This window comes from Marmota monax, unplaced genomic scaffold (genome assembly GCF_021218885.2).
Source record: "Marmota monax isolate L192 unplaced genomic scaffold, Marmota_monax_Labrador192_F-V1.1 WCK01_AAM20220418_F8-fsc00151, whole genome shotgun sequence".
In the NCBI taxonomy this organism is placed as follows: Eukaryota; Metazoa; Chordata; class Mammalia; order Rodentia; family Sciuridae; genus Marmota; species Marmota monax.
Window position 1 is genome coordinate 3,125,165 of NW_026694226.1, and position 24,830 is coordinate 3,149,994.

At 45.8% G+C, this 24,830-nt stretch overlaps 1 protein-coding gene and 1 non-coding gene across 9 annotated transcripts; one reads left to right on the forward strand and one right to left on the reverse strand.

Annotated features, from left to right (window-relative positions):
* Nucleotides 1-822: 822 nt before the first annotated feature.
* Trnas-cga (transfer RNA serine (anticodon CGA)) lies at nt 823-904 on the reverse strand. Its single transcript has one exon. It is a non-coding gene; the product is annotated as a tRNA-Ser (tRNA).
* Nucleotides 905-1,734: 830 nt separating this feature from the next.
* Nucleotides 1,735-24,492, forward strand: Smarcc2 (SWI/SNF related, matrix associated, actin dependent regulator of chromatin subfamily c member 2). Of its 8 annotated transcripts, none has more exons than XM_058586167.1 (30): nt 1,735-1,893; nt 3,866-3,985; nt 4,736-4,821; nt 5,267-5,348; nt 5,449-5,541; nt 6,664-6,733; nt 6,966-7,035; nt 8,936-9,011; nt 9,160-9,291; nt 9,393-9,508; nt 9,881-10,005; nt 11,922-11,981; nt 12,126-12,163; nt 12,406-12,536; nt 12,807-12,878; nt 16,120-16,233; nt 16,796-16,949; nt 17,639-17,731; nt 17,964-18,083; nt 18,175-18,237; nt 18,599-18,857; nt 19,064-19,225; nt 19,496-19,560; nt 19,764-19,896; nt 19,976-20,142; nt 20,888-21,022; nt 22,045-22,426; nt 22,744-22,827; nt 23,104-23,169; nt 23,726-24,492. In XM_058586167.1, exons 1-30 carry the CDS (start codon nt 1,783-1,785, stop codon nt 23,800-23,802), a joined length of 3,456 nt encoding a protein of 1,151 aa, XP_058442150.1. In that variant the 5' UTR covers nt 1,735-1,782; the 3' UTR covers nt 23,803-24,492. The 8 variants fall into 8 exon arrangements, with proteins under 8 accessions (XP_058442150.1, XP_058442151.1, XP_046322545.1 ...); XM_058586168.1 differs by having other exon boundaries at nt 17,967-18,083; XM_046466589.2 differs by having other exon boundaries at nt 22,744-23,169.
* Nucleotides 24,493-24,830: the final 338 nt, after the last annotated feature.

The window sequence follows — 24,830 nt, forward strand, 5'->3', positions numbered from 1 at the left end:
CAACAAGCACTTTATAAAAAATAAAATTATTTTCCAACTCCCTGGCTCCAGCTGGATCTGCAGTGTTTATGTTCCAATAGGCCCCTTCCTATGTCCGCCTCAAGAAAATCCTAATGAAAATGCCCTCTTTCTTGGGTCTTCAGTGGCCTCAGACTTTGAAGGTGTTACTTCCAGTTACAAAATTCAGAGGTGTAGCCGGCCTGGCCCACGCCTATAATCCCAGCAATCCCAGTGGCTCCAGAGGCTGAGACAGGAGGATCAAAGCCAGCCTAAGCAACTTGGTGAGGCCCTTAAGCAACTCAAGAGACCCTGTCTCTAAAAAAAAAAAAAAAAAATACAAAATAGGGCTGGGGATGTGGCTCAGTGGTCGAGTGCCCCTGAGTTCAATCCCTGGTACCAAAAAAAAGGAAGGAAGGAAGGAAGGAAAGAAGGAGGAAGGAAGGAAGGAAGAAATAATTCAGAGATGCTCTATTTTCCTAGAAATTCCAGGTTTGATGATTATTGCACAAGCTCACATTCCCTGAAAAAATTCAACTCTTCTTCACTCAAATCCTTCCCCATCCTTCAAAAGAATGGAACGTGTGTCAACATCTGCTAGCAAATCATAAGTTACAGAATTCTGAGGGTCTGGTATCCTAGCAGCCAATACAGCTCTGCATAATTAAGCTTTCCGAGATCTGGGACCACCCCAGTCCTCCCCAAGTGCAGAGATGTGACCTTTAGCCTCCCTTTATGCAGACGGAAAGGGAAGTGCGGGAAAGACACGTGCGAGTACAGGGGTTCCTCTTATATGCTAGGAAGATGGAGGCGAAAAAAAGCCACCGTCACGAACAGGATTCGAACCTGTGCGGGGAAACCCCATTGGATTTCGAGTCCAACGCCTTAACCACTCGGCCACCGTGACTCCCAAAATCGCGCTTTGCTGCGCGCTTACAGAAAGGGTCCGCACGGAGATCGCGGACGGCGCGGGGCCGTGGGAAGCCGGGCCGCGGCCCACATACACACACCTTGAGACTACCCCGCCTCGCTCCTTACCTCTCCGCTATGCCACTCAAAGGAAAAGAGTCGGGTGCACCGGCTGACCCGGCGGGAGTCTCCTGCTTGTGTGGGTGGATGAGGGGGTGTCTTAGAATCGATGGCAAGGCCTTCGGACCAAGCAATTGATGAAAGCGTCTGGGCCCTCACGGTGGCGGCTAAGGGGACTTCTCGGGTTAAGAAGTGGTAGGGACTGAGTGGAACTGGCGTGGCGGGTGAGGGAGACGAGGGAGTAAGCAGCACTTGGTAATGCATGCAGGGAAGGAATTTCTCGGGGAAAGGGGTTTGGAGTTCTTCGGGATAAAAGCTCCTTCGTGAGGTTAGGACTGTGCCAAGTGGAGACCACTCCGGGTTATAGGTTGGGGCCTCTTCAGGCGACGGGCTTCCTCCCTTACTTAGGATAGAGGACTAACACACTCCGGGATGAAAGGCAAAAAGAGGGAAAGGGCTCTTCCCGGCGGGTAAAGGGCGCTCTCAAGAAAGTGGCGCCCCCACCAGGAAGCAGCCGCCTCCCCGGAGGCCGGCACCGGGGAGGCCGACAGGGTCTGCGCCGCGCGGGGCGCTGGGCCACCGCCGCCGCCGCGCCGGGACTGCCGGCAGGGGGCGCTACGCGGGCCGGGGCCGGCCCAGGCGGCGGGAGGCGGCGGCCGCGGCGGCGGGAGGCGGCGGGAGGCGGGCGGAGGAGGAGGCGGAGGAGGCGGGAGCTGAGCGGGGCGGGCGGCGGCGGCGGGGCCCGAGCCCGAGAAGATGGCGGTGCGGAAGAAGGACGGCGGCCCCAACGTGAAGTACTACGAGGCCGCGGACACGGTGACCCAGTTCGACAACGTGCGGCTCTGGCTCGGCAAGAACTACAAGAAGGTACGCGGGCAGGGCCGCGCGAGGGCCGGGGGCGGGACAAAGGGAGCGCGGCCCGCGGCTCCCCGGGGTCCTGCCCACCCTCCAGCCGCCGCGGCCCCTCCCAGCGGCCTCCCTGGCAGCCCCCAGCGTGTCCTCTGGCGCGCCCGCGCCCCTCCCCGCCCCCACCCCCGCCCCCACCGCTGTGCCCTCTGTCCCTGTTTTTCTCCACTGTCTGATGCCTGCAGCCCACCCTCCCTTAAGCCATCGCCTTCACGGCTTTCCCCAGAGAGACTGCGGGCCGGGGGTGGACGAGGTGCCGAATGGGCGCCTTCCCCCTCCTCTCCAGTGTACCCGCCACTGCGCCCGCCAGGGCTCCCTACGGAGCCAGGTACCAGCGGGGCTAAGGCCTCCCTGGTGCTTTGTGTATGTTCTGAGAGAGATGATGAAAGCAGGAGGGTAAACAGCCACAGAGCAGGCCGAAAGGGTCTCTACCCGGGTATCACCTGTCTCCATGGCTCATCACCCACCTCGCCTCCATCTAAAGGGCAACAAAACCTCCCAGGGGGAGGGGTACCGAGTTTCTGGGCAGTGGTCCCTTCTAAGACCAGTCCTAGGCTTCACAAAGAAGTCACCGGCAGCCTAGATTTGCATTGCTTTGGGTTTAGGGTCCAGAGGCACAGATAAGCTTTATATCTCCAGCCCCCACCCCATAACTGGGGATAATGAAGTAGTGAACAAAAAAAAAAAAAAAAAAAAAAGCTTAAGAAACCTTACCTGTCTTCTACCAGGCCTCTTCCTGATGCCTTCTTTGTGTCTAAGCCCAATTTTTTCTGTAGATGGCCTGCCTGTCTTCCTTCTCACTGTCCCCAGTTATGGGTTCTTTTTCCTAGCTTTTTTCAGCTCCCCAATTCTTACTGCCCAGCTTTGTTGCCTGTCAGAAGTGTGATGGGTGATTTAGGAGAACTCCACACTAATCCTGGTTATGAGCCTGCCCCTGATATCCCTCCAGGTTTCGCTGGAGTCAGAATCCTGACAAACAGCTGCCAGGCTGTGGCTTGTCTGTACCCCAGTGTGAGGCTCTAGTTCCCAGACTTCTGAAACCTTTAACCTTTTGAAGGGAGATCAGTCAGTCTAGGGGTTTAGACTCAGCCCTGGGGGGATTGAAAGCTTGTGACCTGGTTCATCTTTCATGCTTTTAGCTCTTTGTCATTTACCTTTCCCTTTACAGATCTTTTTATACCTCCCACTGAGAGGTGTCCTTTTCTCAGTGGAAACAAGGGTCAATAGGTAAAGAGAAAGTCTCCTGAGTTTTAAATTAGAACAGAAGGCTAGGATGCTATGTAGTATGATAGGGAAGTTTTTAAGAAGGCCCAAGGTTGCTTGTCTTGGATATAGCTTCCTCAGGATAGACATCTCCTCATCAGGCTTGGGAGTAGATAGTCCTTCCCAGCTAGGAGGGCCTAGGAAGACATTTATGCCCAGGTCTAGCAGAAGCAGAATGCACAAGCTCACTCAGCTTGACCTACCTTACTTCCTTGCTTCTTTTTCTTTAGACTACATGGTAAGGGTAATTGTTGCATTCTCAAAGTTCCCCTAAGAAATACACTGTTGTCCTCACTTAGAGCATCTAAGGGGTGTTGCTTCTCTGGCCTGAACTTAATAGTTTTAGAATTTTACAACCCTCTGTGCTGTTGGCTGGAGATCAGATGCCAAGATAACAGGATCCTGCAACTCCAATTTCAGGGTGTAGCTGAGGAAGAGTAGGACGCTTTCCTTACTGTCAGCATCCAATCCTGGCAGCCTAGGCTAGTAGCAGCAGAATCCAGTTTTCTGGTTAAAGGTTTCTAGGGTCTCCTTTCTACCATATTCTTTGGAAGAGAAAGACACCATTTTCTATGCCCCAGAGTCTTCCAGAGCCCCTGGGGAAGAAATATGGGAGATGATAAACCATTATCTGGGTCTATTTTTCTTTCCTTTCTCTGCCTTTTCCCAGTATATACAAGCTGAACCACCTACTAACAAGTCCCTGTCTAGTCTGGTCGTACAGTTGCTACAATTTCAGGAAGAAGTTTTTGGCAAACATGTCAGCAATGCACCGCTCACTAAACTGCCGGTGAGTGCAAAAACAAGGAGATCAGCCCTCCAAATAGGAGAGGGAATTGTATTTGTGAAAATATTTGAAATTTTCATTATTTTTAAAATTGGGGTTGTTACCTATTACAGTCTCTATCCTTGGTCAGGGTATGGTGGTTTGGCCTTGTCCCCAGTTTACCATTCCCTTAGTAATAGTTGTGTAACAAGTTACCTTGCATCTCTTGATATAGTTAAAAGGGTTTAAGATTGAAATTTGCACAGGTTTGTGTTCAAATCTTGGCTTTGCCATTTGATGGCTCAGTGATCTTGAGCAACCTTTGTGTGTCTTGGTTCCTTCATCTCTAGATGGAATTAATATACTTATAGGATTTCTGCAATAGTAAATGAGGTAACCCAGTAAAGTGGTTGGCACAAGGTGGTGCTTTGTATACATTGGTTTCTTTCTCTTCTAGGCCATATAACCCTTTATATTGTCTCAAGGGTTAAATAATTCCAGCTTTAAGAGGGAGATCAGTTCAACATGAATTTTTTAAAATATTTTTTAGTTGTTGATGGTGTCCACATGGTGACACCATACCTTTATTTTATTTTTTATGTGGTACTGACATAAAAATAATTGAACCCAGTACCTCACATGTACTAGGCAGGTGCTCCACCATTGAGCCAAAACCTCAGCCCTCAACATGGGATTTTGAGAAAGGATTTTTAAGTGATAAAGAGAATTTACAATTTAACTCTCATATACTTCTTCCCTGTCTGGATTTTATAGATCAAATGTTTCCTAGATTTCAAAGCAGGAGGCTCCTTATGCCACATACTTGCAGCTGCCTACAAATTCAAGAGTGACCAGGGATGGTGAGATGCCTTATCTCTATGCTTCTTATATTTAGATTAAAGAGAAACTCCTATTTCGATTCCCTGGGGTCTTTCTTGGGTGGGGGAACATAGGTAGAAATGCTATGTGTCTCTTATTTTGTTAGATCAGTCAGAAAAATAGTTGGGAGCCAGAGCAAAAAGAGATTCCAAGAGTGAATGTGGGTGTGTCTATGTGTGTATCTCAGCATGTATGTTATAGAGAAAGAGAGATTCTTAGGTTGGTATCTCAAGCTTTTCTTCACTCTTTTAGACTAAGTATAGAAGGATTTATGGAGTTGAGATCAGGAATCCCAGATCTCGGGTTCTTTTGGCAACATCTGTGACTAAGAGTACCTCCTAATTTCCCATGTTAAGGAGTTACATACCCTCACCTTATCCCCAGACATGAGCTATATCACTCACTAGATTATTGTCTCTTCACAAGGCGGCGTTACGATTTCCAGAATCCATCACGCATGGACCGCAATGTAGAAATGTTCATGACCATTGAGAAGTCTTTGGTACAGGTAATACTCACGAACCTTCCCTATGCATCATCTTCCCTCAGTGAGAATCCGAAGGACTCCTTCCGCATAACCTCATCTCATCTATTTCTTCATCCCACAGAATAATTGCCTGTCTCGACCTAACATTTTTCTGTGCCCAGAAATTGAGCCTAAATTGCTGGGGAAATTAAAGGACATTATCAAGAGACACCAGGTGAGTGGCAGGTCAGGAGAGGTTTCAGAAATTCCATGACTCTTTTCCTACTATTTTCCATATCAAGAAGCAGCTCCAAAAAAGACAGTAGAATGACTCGGACATAACTTTTCTATGTTCTTATATGATACACTACCAGTATAACTCTGCATCATGTACAACCACAAAAATGGAAAGTTATATTCCATCTACAATATGTCAAAATACATTCTACTGTCATATATAACTAAAAAGAACAAATCAAAAATAAAGAAAGAAATCGTAGGAAGTAATGTTAATTAAAAATACTTTTTAATTGTCAAAAAAAAAGCAACACTTAAATACCACTTTCTACTACATAGGTGGATTTCTCTACTTGGCAAAGACTAGAGTTAAAGCATTGAGCTTGGGCTGGGGATGTAATTCAGTGTTAAGAGTTCTTGCCTAGCATTCATGAGGCCCTGGGTTCAATTCCTAGTACTAGAAGAGAAAAAAAAAAAAGTATTGAGCCTTTTATTCCTGTTTCTCCCATTTCCCAATGCTGACACTTTTGATCACTGTTCCTAGAGACTGAATTGGCCTGGGGGAAGAAATATCCACTTCCACTAAACTAGAGATTGCCTGATTTCATACAAATGAAATCTCTGTTCTTTAGAACTAAATAATAACAAGCAGATGCCATTAATATGAACATTTAGTCAACTTAAAAATTTCCCCGGTGTGGATTATCTATTCAGAGGATTATCTATAGCAATACTTTTTTGTATTGGTATTTTTTAAAACATTTTTTTTGTAGTTGTTGATTTACAGAATGCCTTTATTTTAATTGTTTATTTTTATGTGGTGTTGAGGAGTGAATCCAGTGCCTCACGCGTGCTAGGCAAGCTCTCTGCCACAGAGCTATAGCCCCAACCCTGTATTGGTATTTTTTGTAGCAATATTTTTTAAATTTTTCTCCTTTAACCATAATCCCAGGTGTTTTCCTCTGCCCCTCAACTGGTGTGTGCTAGGAACTAACTTTAATACCACTCTAAGCAGAGTATTAAGCAGACACATCTATGGTTACATCTTAAATTGGTTTATTTACACTAAAGATTAATTCAAATAGGACTGTATTGATCTGCTTCTCCTTATGCCATTCAGGGAACAGTCACTGAGGATAAGAACAATGCCTCCCATGTTGTGTATCCCGTCCCAGGGAACCTAGAAGAAGGTAAGACCTGGGTTTTACTGGCCTCTGCAGTGGACAGCTTGTACTAGGAGGTGAAGGATCACCATGTAGCACCTAGGCTTCTCTCTCTTTTCAGCCCTGAATCTTCCTATCTTAAGTTCCTATTACCAAGTCCCCTGCTACAACTGGAGAGTGCTCAGTTAGACTTTTTCCAGAGTTACTTTTTGTGTTCCCCTTTAGCTTACTTGTCTCCCTTTTCTCTCTCTATCCCCAGAGGAATGGGTACGACCAGTCATGAAGAGGGATAAGCAGGTTCTTCTGCACTGGGGCTACTATCCTGACAGGTGAGGATGGGTTCCTGGGGCAGGTTTAAGTACAAGAGCCAGAGCCAGAACCAGAAGTCCTAGAACATATTGAAGAGCGAAAAAAGCACTCTTTGGAGGTTATTTTTAGGTAACTTAATTTGTTCTCCAACCTAATATGTGAGTCCTCTGTCTTGTGGGAGATTTAGACTTATTGGACAAGGCTTAGGCTAAAAGGATTTGAGCTTTATGTGTGAAATGATTATCTGTGTGTGTGTGTATTTTGGATGGTTTTCTTTACTTGAGTTCTGGAAACAGCTAAGCAAATTCCATACCACTGAACTATACCCCCAGTTCCCCAGTATAATTTCTGATAAGTGTTAAAATAATCTGACAATAGGAAAATGTTTTAACAAATTTGTATATCTACTCAGTGGGCTATTATATGGCCTTTAAGGTGATATAAAATAATATGGATAATTTATAGATGAAAATAATGGCAAAAAGTAGCATGTAAGTCAGGCACAATGGTGTGGACTTATAGTCCCAGCTACTCTGGAGGCTAAGGCAAGGGAATTATTTGAACCCATGAGTTCATAAAGCCCCACAGCAAGACCCCATCTTATAATAAATAAATAAATCTAGGGGCTGATTTTATATAGCTCATGAGGTCTGAGTTCTATCCCCAGGATTACAAAGGAACTGCAACAAAATAATATCTACTATGATACAATTGTGTAAAACCAAATTGGTACAGGAAAGTGTTTCCAGGAAAAATATGTATACTGAGTGTCAAGAGTAGTTATATTAGGTTGATTCTTTTTGTTTGTTTTTGTTTTAATTTGGTACCTGGAATTGAACTCTGGGACACTTAACCACTGAGAAACATCTCCAACCCTTTTTATTTTTTATTTTGAAACAGAGTCTTACTGAGTTGCTTAGGGTCTTGCTGAGTTGCTGATACTGGCCTCAAATTTGCAGTCCTACTGCCTCAGCTTTCCAAGTTGCTGGGATTATACGCATACACCACCATACCCAGATCATTCAATTTTTTAAGTCTACTTTTAGTTGATAAATTACAATTGTACATGCCCATGGCATACAGAGTTTTTTTGTTGTAATTGTTGTTTTGCAGTACTGGCTGACACATGCTAGCAATCTGCCATTGATTTACACCACAGCCCTTTAAAAAATATATTTTTTGAGTCAGGCCCAGTGGTACAAACCAATAATCCCAGGTGCTTAGGAGGTTGAGGTAGGAGGGTTCCAAGTTCAAGGCCAGGCTGGGTAATTTACTGAGTCCCTGAATCAAAAAATAAAAAGGGCTGGGGATGCCAGGCATGGTGGGCACACACCTGTAATCTTAGCAGCTCGGGAGGCCAAGGCAGGAGGATCGGGAATTCAAAACCAGCCTCAACAACTTAGTGAGGCACTTAGCAACTCAGCGAGACCCTGTCTCTAAATAAAATATAAAAAAAGGGTTGCAGGGTATAGGTCAGTGGTAAAGAGCCTCTTGTAAAGATAGAATGAAATAGCATAGAATACAATAAAATTTTATTTTATTTTATTTTGAGACATTCATCCAGACTGGCCTCAAACTTGTAATCTTCCTGCCTCAGCCTCCTAAGTAGCTGGGATTATAGGTATGCACCACCCCACCTGGCCACAATGTGTTATTTTGACATACATATACAGTGTACACAGATCAAATTAGGATCATTAGCATATCCATCATCTCAAACATCGTTGTCTATTTTTTAAATGTTTTACAGTATGCTTCTATTACTTTATAGTGAAAAGAATCCCAACATTAATTGTGAAATAATTGTATCCAAAAAAAGCCAACAACCCAATACTTTTTTGAAAAATATAAAAATCTGCACTTTTCTATTTTACAACTCCATTCCATTAATTGTACTTCACACTCAATTTTTCCCGGCAGTTATGACACATGGATCCCAGCCAGTGAAATTGAAGCATCTGTGGAAGATGCCCCAACTCCCGAGAAACCTAGGAAGGTGAGTTTTTCTTATACCCTCTACCCCAGGAAAAATGCTAGGACCAGACCACTCTGGAGGTAAAGTGAGGGCTCTGTGCTCTTAAGGGTCGCTAGATAGAGCTGTGACTTCTAGGCTGTCTCCAACAGAGTCTGCTTTTGTACTTTAGGTTCATGCTAAATGGATCCTAGACACAGACTCCTTCAATGAATGGATGAATGAGGAAGATTATGAAGTAAATGATGACAAAAACCCTGTCTCTCGCCGGAAGAAAATTTCAGCTAAGACATTGACAGATGAGGTGAAAATTCTATTCTTTCCAGGAGCCCTTAGCCTAAGTCTCAAAACAAATCTTCACTGAGGATTATAGACTGACATTTGTCTCAATTCTTTGTCCTTCAGGTGAATAGCCCAGATTCAGATCGAAGGGACAAGAAAGGAGGGAATTATAAGAAGAGAAAGCGCTCCCCCTCTCCTTCACCAACCCCAGAAGCTAAGAAGAAAAATGCTAAGAAAGGGTATGCCGACCCCTAACCTGCCGCCACTTTCACTGTTCTTTCCACACCATGTCAAAGGAAAAATGGATAAATCCCTTTCTATAATCCCTGGGCCCTGACCTGTGTATGCCATAACACTACAGCTGTACTGAAAGAAATAGATGAGATTTTTAGGGGCCCAGTTGTTAGTTCTAGTCCCAGCCACCAGTAAGTTTAAAAGAGGTCTTAATCACCAAATAAAAAGGCTTTGCCATCTCCCATCACTCTGCAGTTACTGATTTCTGTTTGTGCTCAGCTCTACCCTTGGGATTCTCTCTAGTTTCCCTTCACTTGAGCCCCAATTTTCAGGGGCACTTTGTGCAAGGATGACCAGGTATTTTCTTTCATTCTCAGTCCCTCAACACCTTACACTAAGTCAAAGCGTGGCCACAGAGAGGAAGAGCAAGAAGACCTGACAAAGGACATGGATGAGCCCTCTCCAGTCCCCAATGTAGAAGAAGTGACCCTGCCCAAAACAGGTACAGGCCAAGCCAAGCTCCTGGGACCCATACCTACTCCCTATCCTACCACTCCAGTGCCAAACTCCTGAGCGGGCTGATTTCCCAGGTTTAGCTCCAAGTCTACAAGTTGCTTTCCCTTCAATCTAGCTGGTTATTGAAATTGTTATCATTACCATGGAAAATCCTCTCACTTCACATTCATATATGGTTGTGGACTTGTTTTGTGCCTAGTAATAGCTGTCTCCAAATACACACACACACACACACACACACACACACACACAAACTCTCTCTTTTTTTGGTGCAATCATGAGGATCAAATCCAGGGCCTCACATGTGCTAGGCATATACTGTAGTGCTGAGCTACATCACTAGCCCTTACATGTACTATTAAGCCATTACTTTGGAACCATTATAAAACACATGCAAATATTATCTTGAAAAATGGAAAAGTGGGGACTAGGGTTGTAGCTCAGTGGTGGAGCGCTTGCCTCACACAAGTGAGGCACTGGGTTCAATCCTTGGTACCACATAAAAAAATAAGGTAAAGAAAATAAAGGGGCTGGGGATGTGGCTCAAGCGGTAGCGCGCTCGCCTGGCATGCGTGCGGCCTGAGTTCGATCCTCAGCACTACATACAAACAAAGATGTTGTGTCTGCCGAAAAATAAATATTAAAATTCTCTCTCTCTCTCTCTCTCTCTCTTAAAAAAAAACCCTCTATATAAAAAAAAAAGGTATTGTGTCTATCTACAACTAAAATAATTTTTTTAAAAAATGGAAAAATGTAAAGGATAATAAAAACAAAGGTAAAGACAAGTTCTAATAGTTTCTTCCTATAGGTGATCCTAAAGTGGATCATCTTTTGTGTCCTACCGGAGAATCCAACTTTGGATACCATTGCTCTATAATACTGGTTTATAATCTGTATTCCATAGACTAGCCCCAAGTATTCCAGAAATATATCTGAGGGATAGAGTTTGGAAAGTTGCTGAGAGAGAAGTATTCCCCACTTCTTCCCTCCTCAGATCAGCTCACCTCTGTATCTATGTTTTGTCCCAAGATTTTGTCTATAAATTTAGTTTATGAAACTCCTCTGCTTTCAGAAATGTTTGAGGTCTGGCTGGGGGTGTATCTCAGTGGTAGAGCATGTTCCTATCACGCATGAGGCTGGGTTCAATCCCCTGAACCAAAAAAAATAGAGCGGGGATAGTCAAGATCACAGGATCACAATTAGTAGGCAGGGGATAAGGTTTAGTGGTAGTGTTTGCCTAGCATGTGCAAGACCTTGAGTTCAGTTCCTAGCACCACAAAAAAAAAGAAATTAAAAAAAAAGAAAGGTGAGAAAAAAAAGTTTTAAGATCTAACCACTTACTCCCCTACAGAGTGACTTTGTTCAGACTCTGTCTCAGTCCATTAAGAGCAAGTGAGTTTAGCCGGGTGCAGGGTGATATGTGCCTATAATCCCACAGGCTCAGGAGGCTGAGGCAGGAGGATCACGAGTCAAAGCCAGCCTCAGCAAAAGCAAGGTGGTAAGCAACTCAATGAGACCCTGTCTCCAAATAAAATACAAAATAGGGCTGAGGATATGGCTTAGTGGTTAAGTGCCCCTGAGTTCAATCCCTGGTACCAAAGAAAAAAAAACAAAAGTGAGTTTATAGATATATAAGTGATGGAGATAAGGATCTATCAAAGACAAGAATGACTTTTACGTATACATAGATAAAGAAGTTAATTGAATTTTTGGTTGAAGACATGAGTAAAGTAGCAAGTGAGTTTCAAGCTCTAGATTGATTGTAACCAGAGGGCGTTAGTATATTTTGTGATCAAATGGAGAAAATTATTAAGAGAAAGTGAGATCTCTAGAACTATTAACAGTGGAGGATAAGATATTGGTTTTGGCAGTGTCTGATAAAATGACTTTTTCTTCTGGCAGTCAATACTAAGAAGGACTCGGAGTCAGCCCCAGTCAAAGGAGGCACCATGACTGACCTAGGTAAGATGGGAGCTGCAGCAAGGCAGGCATGAGGCTCCAGTAGGGCTCAGCTGCCACCTTCCCCTAACCTGACAAGGTTTTCCATTAGGACCCTCCTGCCCTTAGTAGGCTCCAGCCTTATATCTTGCTCTCTTTCTCTTTCAGATGAGCAGGAGGATGAAGGCATGGAGACCACGGGCAAGGTGGAGCCAGTTTAGAGAGGCCCTACCTCTCTATGTGATTCTGATTTGTGATTATAAGTTCCTTCTACCACCATAGACTAATCCTAGCTGTTGCTCAAAACTCTTACCCCTTCCATGTCCTGGGGCCCATTATGCTCAACCTATCACCCATTCTCAGTGTCCACATTCCTGGGCTGTGGGAACAGCAAAGGGTTGCTGGGGGGAAGTGGGAATGCTGTGTCCAGCAGCCTCCATACTCATAGGATGAGGATGAAAGCAGTACGGGGAACAAGGGGGAGCAGACCAAGAATCCAGACCTGCATGAGGACAATGTGACTGAGCAGACCCACCACATCATCATTCCTAGCTATGCTGCCTGGTTTGATTACAACAGGTATTATCATTAGGTTCTTATTTTCCTTCTTCCAGGGGTCAGTGGGTTGTTTTTTTCCCCCTGCCTTATCCAAACAAATATTTTCTTCCGTGAGGTAGACCAGGGTGTGCTTCAGTTTTAGAAAAGCTCCTGGTTTCTTGAAAATTCTCAAGTTTCTCATTTCTTCCTAGTTTTGAACTGTTTGCCTCCCCACCTTGTAGACTTTTCCTCCTTTTTGGACTTTTCTCCCTCCCCCAGCACCTTCTGAATCTATTTTGCCTTCTCTTGCAGTGTTCATGCCATTGAGCGGAGGGCTCTCCCTGAGTTCTTTAACGGCAAGAATAAGTCCAAGACTCCAGAGATGTAAGGAAATTTCAACTCATGATTTTTTTCTTCTTCCTATCCCCATTCATCCTTCCTTATCCAGACTGTTCAGTTAAGCAAACTTTTCTTGAACTTCATCTACCTCAGGCATTGTGCTAAGCTTATGAAAACATGATACCTGCTGTAGCCCAGCACTTAGATGCATGTTCTTTAGAAGGGTTTACCTAAGGATGATGGATTTTAAAGTGTATTCTTCTGTGTAAAACAAATGCCTGTTCCAGTGCTTCAAATTCTGTACAGGGTACAGAGCTTTTAAATCCAAAAATCATGTATAACCGTAGCATAGGCAATAGCTTTGACTAAAGGGTAAATGTTTATTATCAGGCTGTCTCTGAGAATAGTTTTTTTTTTTTTTTTTTAGTTGTAGATGGACACAATATCTTTATTTATTTATTTTTGTGTGGTTCTGAGGAATCGAACCCAGTGCCTCACGCATGCAAGGCAGGCCCTCCACCACTGAGCCGTAGCCCCAGCCCATATGAGAGTATATTTTGCTACGAAAAACAAGAGAAGGAACCAAGGGAAGACCAATCTGTGAATTAAGAGATGAAGAGTGCTCTCTGAGAGAGAAATATGTAAAGTACAGGCTTGGGGCTCAGGAGGATTTATCTCCTTTAAGGTTTGGCTATGTCAAACTGGCTTTAGATGAGATTTGGCAATCTTCCGAGGTTGTGGATACTTCAGAATAGATATATGATGAGGTGGATGAGAGCCAGGGGATCTACCACTAGCCCACATCTCTAGCCCTTTTTATTTTTTAAGAAAGTGTCTTGCTAAATTGCCCAGGCTGTCTTTGAACCTGTAATCCTCCTACCTCAACCTCCCAAATCGATGGGATTACAGGTATGCATTACCACACCTAACTTGGAGGCGGGGTCTGGCCTCCAACTTGTGGTCCTCCTGCCTCAGCCTCCTGAGTCACTGGGATCACAGGTGTGCACCACAAACAACCAGTTTTTTCCTTTTTGTAAGATATTGGGGATAGAACCCAGGGCCTTGTGCTTGCTAGATAAGCACTCTACCACTGAGCTACATCCTTAGCCTTTTTTTTTTTTTTTTTTTTTGGTACCATGAATTGAACCCAGGGGTGTTTAACTGCTGAGCCATATCCCCAGCCCTTTTTATTTTGAGACAGGGTCTCTTTAAGTTGCCTGGGGCCTCACTAAATTGCTGAGGCTGACTTTGAACTTGCCAGCCTCCTATCTCAGCCTCCCAAATTGCTGAGATTACAGGTGTGTGCCATCATGCCTGGCTATCCTCAGTCCCTCTTAAAGGCTTTCTGTATTTTGAGATGAGTGTCACTAATTTTCCCAGGCTGATTTCTAACTTTTGATCCTTCTGCCTAAGCCTCCTGAGTTGCTGGATTATAGGCATACTACACTGCACCCAGCCATTAATTTAATCTTTTTTTTTTTTCTTGGTCCCAGGATTGAACTTGGGGCACTTGGCCACTGAGTCACATCCCCAGCCCTAATTTGTATTTTATTTAGAAACAGGGTCTCACTGAGTTGCTAATTAGCGTCTTGGTGCAATTTCTGAGGCTGGCTTTGAACTCACGATTCTCCTGTCTCAGCCTCCCAAACCTCTGGGATTACAGGCGTGAGCCACTGTGCCCGGTCAGTCCTATTTTTGTATTTTATTTAGAGACAGTGTCTTACTGAGTTGCTTAGTGCCTTGCCATTACTGAGGCTGGCTTTAAACTCACGATCTTTCTGTTTCAGCTTCTCAAGCTGTTTTGGTTACAGGTGTGTGCCACCACATGCAGCTAATTTAATCTTTACAGTAACCTCAGAGGTGGTTACTGTTATTACCTCCAGTTTACAGATTAGGAAACTAGGGTATAAATATCTACGTCACTTGCAGGTAAGTTCACAGTCAGTAAAACCGGAATCCGTATCCTTTAGTCTGGTTTTATTCTCAAACTTTACACTGTACCTTATAACAGCTACTAATTTTTGAGCTCCTACAATATATCAGACACTATACTAGTACTTTACAGACCTCTTTAATCCTCAGTGGACATTTCATTTTATAGAGCGGCGGAATCTGAGTTTCAAGAAAGAGCAGTAATTTGCCAAGACCATCATAGTAGATTGGGGATTTGAATGTAAATCTTTCTAACTTCAAAGCCTAAATTCTTTCTCTGAAATCATGCTGACGACCTGGATGCATGGATAAAAACTTCATTTTAACATCTGATTTTGGAAACAAAGGCACTTTTTCTTACTTTTAGGTTCCTTGTTCAAAAGTTAATAGTTCATTAACCTAAAAAAATCCCACAAAGCCAAATGTGATGGTAACTTAATTAAAATCTTGTGTCAAAAAATAGAAAGGGTTGAGGATGTAGCTGGGTGTGGTGGTGCATTCCTGTAATCCTAGCAACTTGGGAGACTGAAGCATGAGGACCACAAGTGTGTGGGAATGTAGCTCACTTGTAGAACATTCTTAGGTTCAATCCCTAGTACCCTAAACAAAAAAGTAAATAAGGCTGGGCACGGTGGAGCATGCCTTTAATACTAGCAGCTCTGGAGATTGATACAGGAGAATCACAAGTTCAAAGCCAGCCTCACAATTTAGCAAGGCACTTAGCAACTCAGCAAGACCCTGTCTCTAAATAAAATATTAAAAAGGGCTGGGGTAGGAAAAATGGTAGAATGAGATGAACATCATTACCTTAGGTACGTATATGACTGCTCTTATGGTGTGACTCCACATCATGTACAACCAGGGAAATGAAAAGTTGTGCTCCATTTATGTACAATAAATCAAAATGCATTCTGCTGTCATGTATAACTAATTAGAACAAGTAAAAAAAAAAGTTTGAAACCCTTGCATTTAACATATAGCAGGCACTCAGTATTTTTTTTATTTGTTCTTTTTAGTTATACTTGATGGTAGAATGTATTTTGATGTATTATACATATATGGAATATAACTTCCCATTCTTGTGGTTGTAGACGAGGTGGAGAGGCACTTTTTAAATACTGGCACTCCAGTATTTATTGACTCAAAAAATCTACTCTTTTCCATCATTCTCATGCAGAATGGGTCTTTAGTTTTGTTCTTGTTGCAGATTGAACCTAAGGCCTCACACATGCTAGGCAAACATTCTACCACTGAACTACATCTTCAGCTGAGTCATTAGTTCTTATCATTTTTCCTACCCTTCAGCCCTCACCCAGCATTTATTTTTCTTCTTGTTTTCTCTGTCTCTTGTAAGCTACCTGGCCTATCGAAACTTCATGATTGACACTTACCGACTGAACCCTCAGGAATATCTCACCTCGACTGCCTGCCGTCGGAACCTGGCAGGTGACGTCTGTGCCATCATGAGGTAGGTCTTGCAGCTGAGGCAAAGGGGTATGGGAGTATGTCTCCCTGTGGATGTCTGGGCGGAACTAGAGATGCCTGCAAGAAACATAGGGGAACCAGCAGGAGAGTACCTCTAGAGAAAGACCAAGTACAGGATAGAGGAATAAGTGACTTGAGGGATTGGAAATGTAGAATAGAAGGAGAAAGAAGGAACGTGTTTGTAGCTGAAAGATAGTGGTTTGGGGTTTTTTTGTTTTTGTTTTTGTTTTTGTAGTTGTAAATGGACAGAATGCTTTTATTTGGTTATTTTTATGTAGTGCTGAGGATCAAACACAGTGCCTTGCACATGTTAGGCAAGTGCTCCACCACTAAGCTACAGCCCCAACCTATGGTTCAGTTTTACTAGTTATTAATTGGTAGTTGCTATGGAGGAGGGTCCAGGGTAGAGTGAGTGCTTAGGTGTCACTGGTGAATGATGGGAATAGAATGAACAAAGAACAGGGTAACGGGGAGAGGCCTCCAGCCTCCTCCTCATGTACCTTTCTGACTATGCTGTGTAACACTGACTGTCTTTCTTCTCATAGGGTCCATGCCTTCCTAGAACAATGGGGTCTTATTAACTACCAGGTGGATGCTGAGAGTCGACCAACCCCAATGGGGCCTCCACCCACTTCTCACTTCCATGTCTTGGCTGACACGCCATCAGGGCTGGTACCTCTGCAGCCCAAAACCCCACAGGTAGGGTGAGGGACTGTGGGGACAGGATAGGGGTGGGTAAGATTGGGTCTCTTTGGACTTTTCTTTTTCTGGTTTATAGGGTAATGTTTCAGGAGTGCTTTGAGGCTTCTTCCTTTTCCATGGTATGCACAGGGCCATAGGAATCAGCCCCATGTGTTTAGCACCTTCTCTCAGCCTCAGTATTTAAGGCCATGAGGACTTGCTGAGGGAGAAGAGTCACTTCGTGTCCTCAGGAAGCAGACAGGCTAATGTAGGGGATGAAGCAGATAGAGAAAAATGTCTCAAAATTAGTATCTCAAAATTAACTTGTGTGAACTTTTAAAATTTTGTCATTTTCCACATTTTTTTAATTTTTGCCTCATAATTATTACCACCTCCATTTTTTTTTTAACATTTCCATTTCACCGAATACAAAATTTAAGAGGAGAAAGGCTATGTGGCTTGCCCAAGGTCACAGAGTATCAAATCTAAGATTTGAACCTAATTGTCCAGCTCCTAAGAAAACCTATAAAGGTACATGTGAATTCAAGTGAATATCATGCCAACTACCTGTGTAATTAATCATGGAGGGAGCTTGGAACAGTGGCATGAATGCCCCCATGAATGCCCAGCATTGGTTTTGAGGCCTCCAGGGCCTTGGCCTGGCCATTTCCTGCCCAGCCTCCATGACGCCAAGCTCTGTCCCCCAGGGCCGCCAGGTTGATGCTGATACCAAGGCTGGGCGGAAGGGCAAAGAGCTGGATGACCTGGTGCCAGAGACGGCTAAGGGCAAGCCAGAGCTGGTAGGTGGGGTGCAGACCCCGCTGGGCTTCTTATTTGCCCCTTTATTGGGGGGGCCCTGCCTGGGAAGAAGAGACATGAGAGCAGAGGAGCTACAGCAGTGAGGGAGGAAGTCCCACCCAGAGCATCCCTGGCTTTGGGAAGGAAGCTCCTTCTGTCTGTTTTCTCTTTCTGTCTGCCCCTGGCTCCCTGTGGTCACCTCCACTCACCTCTTTCTTTCCCCTCCACAAATAGCAGAGCTCTGCTTCCCAACAAATGCTCAACTTTCCTGACAAAGGCAAAGAGAAACCAACAGACATGCAGAACTTTGGACTGCGCACAGACATGTACACAAAGAAGAATGTTCCCTCCAAGGTATGAGTTGTGGCTGACCTGGGGTAGAGGACCTTTCCTCCCCACAGGTCCCAGGCTCCTCTCTCCTGACCCGTCCATGTTTCTCCTGTAGAGCAAAGCTGCAGCCAGTGCTACTCGAGAGTGGACAGAACAGGAAACCCTGCTACTCCTGGAGGTAATTGGGGCAAGAAAAGGAGAATTCTGCAAAAGCAAAAATGGCTGGGGTGCCAGTCATGCTTGTGAGTGAGGAGGGCTTATAGAATCTGCTGTGAGCAGAGAAAAATTGTGCCCTGGTCCCCCGCATCCCACTACCCATAGCATCTGCCCAGGAATGGCTCCAGACCAAGGATTGGAGCCATTTTACTAACTTTATATCCTTTCTTAGTGCTACTTGGAGATCCCCTTTGGACCCAGCAGAGTACTCAAAAAACAGAACACAGAGAGCTTTGAAGCCAGCTGCCCTTAGTAGGATGGGGGTTTTGACCTTCGAGAAAGTGGCTAAGTAAATGGAGTTGTGTCTCCACCACTACCACCAGGCCCTGGAAATGTACAAGGATGACTGGAACAAAGTATCCGAGCATGTGGGAAGCCGTACGCAGGACGAATGTATCTTGCATTTTCTTCGCCTTCCCATTGAAGACCCCTACCTGGAAGACTCAGAGGCCTCCCTGGGCCCCCTGGCCTACCAGCCCATCCCCTTCAGTCAGTCGGGCAACCCTGTTATGAGCACGGTTGCCTTTCTGGCCTCTGTCGTCGATCCCCGAGTCGCTTCTGCAGCTGCAAAGTCAGCCCTAGGTATTTGGGGGTGGTGGTGACCCAGCCTTCTTAGTTTGCTTTGAAACCCTCAAAAGTTTGGCTGCCCTGCTGGCCTCAGCTTAGGAACCTGTCTAGGCTCTATTCTGGTCTTTGAAGAAAAGCTGGGCTTGTGAGGAAGCTTTCATAGGGATAGCTAGAACTGCCCACCTGGGCCATCTCAGCCTTATCTCCTCTGGTTCTTACAGAAGAGTTTTCCAAAATGAAGGAAGAGGTGCCCACAGCCTTGGTGGAGGCGCATGTTCGGAAAGTGGAAGAAGCAGCCAAAGTGACAGGCAAGGCTGACCCAGCTTTTGGTCTGGAAAGCAGTGGCATTGCAGGAACCACCTCCGATGAGCCTGAGCGCATTGGTAAGGCCTGGCAAGTTTCTAGGTTTCTCCCCTTTTCCCAAGAGTCAGAGTCACCTTGCATCCCTATGTTGTCCCTGCTCCACCGTGGCATCAGGGCACAATTCCAGTGGGAGAATTGGTGGGGTTTTTATTTTCCCCAGGATTTCACGTTAGGGGCTTTGGCTACTACTGGTCCTCTCACTGAGATTTTGGCTGGTAAAGGGTTGTTGGAAAAGTGTCATTCGCATGCTTTGACACCTCCCCTTTCTTTACCTTTCCCCTTGGGCCCAGAGGAGAGCGGGACCGATGAGGCACGGGCAGAGGGCCAGGCCACAGATGAAAAGAAGGAGCCCAAGGTATAGAGGGATTGACCTCGAGCTGGGAGGGGGTGCCAGGCACAGCTTGGTGGTGATGGGGAAGCTGGTGGCAAGGGCAGTCTCCTAAAGCCAGATCACCCCTGAAGTAAAAGGAGTAAAGTCAGTCCCCAGTCTAGGCCCTTTGTATAAGAGCTAGTCTCCCCAGCTCCTTATGTCTTTCTTTTCTTCTGCTGGGATGTCAGGAACCCCGAGAAGGAGGGGTTGTAGAGGAGGAAGCAAAGGAGAAAACAAGTGAGGCTCCCAAGAAGGATGAAGAGAAAGGAAAAGAAGGCGACAGTGAGAAGGAGTCAGAGAAGAGTGATGGGGACCCGATAGGTAAGCCTCCCTGAATGGTGGGTGTGGGTACAAAAAGATGTAAAGGTAGAGGGCTAACGCAGTTCTTGTCCTGGTCCAGTTGACTCTGAGAAGGAGAAGGAACCAAAGGAAGGACAGGAGGAAATATTAAAGGAAGTGGTGGAGTCGGAGGGGGAAAGGAAGACAAAGGTGGAACGGGATATTGGTGAGGGTAACCTCTCCACTGCTGCCGCTGCTGCTCTGGCTGCCGCTGCAGTGAAGGCCAAGGTGAGACCAGTTCCCAAAGATCCTGAGAAGAAGTGGCCCACTTCTCTAATCATTTCGCTTAGAGGAAGTCCTTCCTTGCTCATCCCTTAAACAATTTTATTTTCTGTTTTATTCTGAGAGTTAGTCATCTCTACTCTAAGCATTTTAAAGCTCTTAATATTGGGCCTGTTTCCAGCTCTGCATTTGACTTTGTCTTATCCTTATCACTCTATTTTTCTTCATGCTGGTTTTTTTTTTCTAAGATTTATTTTTTTGTTGTTGTAGTTGGACACGATACCTTCATTTTATTTATTTATTTTTATGTGGTGCTGAGAATTGAACCCAGGGCTGCACACATGTGATGCAATCACTCCACCGCTGAGCCACAACCCCAGCCCCTCTTCACGCTGTTTTTTAAAAAAAAAAAAAAAAAATCAAGCCTGGGTTGTGACCACAGAAATTAGGGTGGGATTGTTCGTTTGTTTTGGTACTGGAGATTAACCTAGGAGTGCTTTGCCACTAAGCTACATACTCAATTCATTTTATTTTTTATTTTGAGATAGTGTCTCACTAAATTGCTAATGCTGGCCTTAAACTTGTGACCTTCCTGCCTCAGCCTCCTGAGTCGCTCAGATTATAGGCATATGCCACTATGCCCAGCCAAGTTCATTCTTAAACCTACCAGCATCCACCCTACCCTGTCTCCCCAGAAACGTCTGCAGCTAGGTTCTCCCCTTGACATACTATACCACCCCTCCTTGTCTAGCACTTGGCTGCTGTTGAGGAAAGAAAGATCAAATCTTTGGTGGCCCTGCTGGTGGAGACCCAGATGAAAAAACTGGAGATCAAACTTCGACACTTTGAGGAGCTGGAGACAATAATGGACCGGGAGCGGGAAGCAGTGAGTAGCCTCCCCTAGGGGGTCATCAGGAGCTTGGAACCACATCTAGAGACTGAACTGGGTGTGAGAGAGAAAAAGGAGGAGAGAGGGAGAGGGAGAAACAGTAGGGTAGAAAGCCTGAGAATGACAAGGCTCTAAAGCAAAAGGGAGAGCAGCAGGTCAAGGCAGAGAGAGCCAGTCTCAGGCAATCAAGGAAAAGTGGCCTCATACATGAAGCTGTAGACTGAGGTCCTACAAAAGTCAGCTCCATGGAACAGAGATGCCAGTCAGGCTTTTTGGTTACTGCATCTCCAGGTCCTAGAACAGAGTTTGGTTTGCCCCATAGTAGACTCAATAAATCTTTGTCAAGTTATTGAATGGGTTGGAGAGATGATGAGAGGCTGGGGATTTCAGATTCAAAACATGAACTTGGAAAGGGAATGGGCCAGACAGGTTGTTGAACCAATTTGTTTCTGAAAGGACTTTAAAAGAAATAGAAGATAGGGATCCTACCCTCAGAATTTTAGTTGGAGACATCAAATGTACGATAGGGAGACATCTGAAACAGTTAACAATGCTTAAAGTATCTGGCCAGTTCAAATTGAGAGGTTTCGTATACAGTATATAAGCCTGAGAAATCACAGAAAAAAGTCAAAGCTCAGAGGCTAGTGAATTGAGCTCGGATGGCTTCTTAAAAATAGTAAGTTTCTAGCCAATTTTGGAGGAAGAAAAGAACTTCAGTTGACAAGAACTGGAAACATTTTCCAAATCAAGTTAAAATTAAGTTAAAAGTTTGGGAGCTGAAATGAGCCAGGGCTACCACCAGAGTGACTAGAATGCAGTAAGAAGTGATGTGGGCAGCAAGGAGACAAAAAAGGTCATGGAATTTATAGGAGGTGAAATGGGGAGGGACAGAGGAAGCACAAGGGTTAGATTTGGGGAAGCACCAGCATGGAGATGGGGTCTTTGAGAAAGCAGAGGGTGAGACATTTGCCTAGGGGTCATATGAAAAGCCAATAACAACATTGAATTGCCACTGGCAGCTGGAATATCAGAGGCAGCAGCTCCTAGCAGACCGACAAGCCTTCCACATGGAGCAGCTGAAGTATGCGGAGATGAGGGCACGGCAGCAGCACTTCCAGCAGATGCACCAACAGCAGCAGCAGCCACCACCAACCCTGCCTCCAGGCTCCCAGCCCATACCCCCCTCAGGGGCTGCTGGGCCACCCACAGTTCATGGCCTAGCTGTGGCTTCAGCCTCTGTGGCCCCTGCTCCTGCTGGCAGTGGGGCCCCTCCTGGAAGCTTGGGCCCTTCTGAACAGATTGGGCAGGCAGGACCAACAGCAGGGCCACAGCAGCCACAACCAACTGGAGCCCCCCAGCCTGGGGCAGTCCCACCAGGGGTACCCCCCCCTGGACCCCATGGTAAGTGGTACGTTTGGGAACTGGCTCACCAGGAGCCAGGTGAACATTACAGTTGCCCACAGAGGGAAGACATGATGGGCCTAGAGATAATGGATTAGCTTTTTCCTATAGATGGTCCTACTTCTATTATGTCCTTAAGCCAGCAGGCATTTCTCCCCAAACCCAGACCTTTGGAATTTTGTTCTAAGAGTTACCCTTTATTCTAGTGTCAGGAAAATGGAACGTGGCACCAAGCAGTGGCTAGAGTGTCCTTGTTGTGAAAGTGAATAGGTGAGTGAGATTTTACTCCTCTAACCTTCCTCTCTCTTCATTGCCAGGCCCCTCACCGTTCCCCAACCAACAAACTCCTCCCTCAATGATGCCAGGGGCAGTGCCAGGCAGCGGGCACCCAGGCGTGGCGGGTAATGCTCCTTTGGGTTTGCCTTTTGGCATGCCGCCTCCTCCTCCTCCTGCTCCATCCATCATCCCATTTGGTAGTCTAGCTGACTCCATCAGTATTAACCTTCCCCCTCCTCCTAACCTGCATGGGCATCATCACCATCTCCCGTTCGCCCCGGGCACACTCCCCCCACCTAACCTGCCTGTGTCCATGGCGAACCCTCTACATCCTAACCTGCCGGCGACCACCACCATGCCATCTTCCTTGCCTCTCGGGCCGGGGCTCGGATCCGCCGCAGCCCAGAGCCCTGCCATTGTGGCAGCTGTTCAGGGCAACCTCCTGCCCAGTGCCAGCCCACTGCCAGGTGAGAAGGGGCTAAGAGGGGAGAAGGGTGAGGGAGAGGGGTCCACATGGAGGGAGGGAGGGTTGGTGCGGAAGGGGTCAGGTACTAGAATTTCCACAATCTTTTTTTGAATATTCTGGTAAAATTAGAATGCAAGAGGAAGGGCCTTTCTGGCTGTCCTCTACCATTCCCCAACCTGGCAGCTGCCAACTCTGGGATGACGTTGGGGCCTTTCACTGGTGGGTCACGGAGGAGTCCTGTGGCAGAGAGCATCTCAGTCGTAAACCTGAAACACAGCTGTCTGTTTGCATGATGATTAGCATCCCTTGGCTTGTTCCCATCACATTCAATGCCCCATTTAGAGTTCCTTTTGGGGCAAGAAGATGACTTAGGGTATTATCAGTTTTTCCAATGGTGAGGTAGAAGAGGGTTTTGGGAAAAGGAAGTTGTACACTGTGGGTACCTCATTCATCTACCCACCCACTGCATGCCCTGCCTGGTTGGTTGTATGTGGAACCTGGGTCTATATCCCTCTCAACTGCTTATCCCAACTGATTCCTCTTCCTTTTCTCCACAGACCCAGGCACTCCCCTGCCTCCAGACCCCACGGCCCCAAGTCCAGGGACAGTCACCCCTGTACCACCTCCACAGTGAGGATCCAGCCAGACATCTCTCCCCCTTGCCCCCCACGGAGATCACAGTTCCAGGAACAGCCCTTCCCCACTGGGACCCTTCCCCAGCTGGAGAGTTCATCACTACGTAAGGAAAGCTCCTCCTGCCCCTCCACAGCCCCTTCCATGCCCAGCAGAGGCATGTACTTTTATATTGGATTATTCAAGGACTTCTGTTTAAAAGATGTTTCTAACGTCTGGGAGAGAGGATGGGATGGGATTGCTGCCCTCAAAGGAAGGAAGGGCCGGGGAAGGGTGTTTATACAAGGTTCTACTTAACCACTTCTAAGGGTGCACCCCCCTCAAAACTACTGCATTTTTTTACAGATAAAAAAAAATTAAGCCCTTCAAAAGGAAGATTTTAAAAAGCCACATTGGAGCTCCCTTTAGCTCACTAAAAAACAACCAACTTTTACACTTTTTTGAGGGGGGAGGGTAAGTTTTAAGAAAGGGAAATTATGGTTCTAAGGGGAGCTCTGGGGATGGAGTAAGGTTCCAAACCTTACGCCCCAAGCCCTCTGAGTCAGCTCCCCTCACCCACTGCCTGATCATTCGTACCCATTCTCTCCTGCTTCCTCAGTGTGGCTGATTAGGCCGCCCTAACTCAGCCACTGATCCCTTTCCCTCTGAATGTCAGTTTCGTGTTTGTTTTAAAAGTCACCTGCTTAGTTGATGTCAGCGTATGTGTATTTGGTGGGTAAATAATTTTGGGGGGGACTCCTGTGGTAGGTAAGAGAAGAAGAAAGGGCGCTAGGAGCTGTTCTTCCTCCCTTCTCCGAGTTGTATCCATAAGCTTCTACGAGGTATGGAAGGGGGAGCTGTAAGACAATGGGAACTTTTTAAAACCTGAAGATTTCGAAAAGCACTTAAGCACCTCCTTCTTAAGACTTGGCTGGGGCACTCCCAAACTCTGCCCTCTCCCACCAAGACTGGCAGACCTCACTAATAGGGTTTCTCCAGATGAGGACCCAGGTTTGGGAACATCACAGCTTGGCTTTGCTCCCTGGATTC

Excerpts from the sequence above, each read along its gene's own strand:
- Smarcc2 (XM_046466589.2), top strand. The coding sequence starts at position 1,783 with ATGGCGGTGCGGAAGAAGGACGGCGGCCCCAACGTGAAGTACTACGAG. Across the intron at positions 19,561-19,763 it reads ATGAAAAGAAGGAGCCCAAG|GAACCCCGAGAAGGAGGGGT; the intron begins GTATAGAGGGAT and ends CTGGGATGTCAG. Across the intron at positions 23,170-23,725 it reads CAGTGCCAGCCCACTGCCAG|ACCCAGGCACTCCCCTGCCT; the intron begins GTGAGAAGGGGC and ends TTTTCTCCACAG.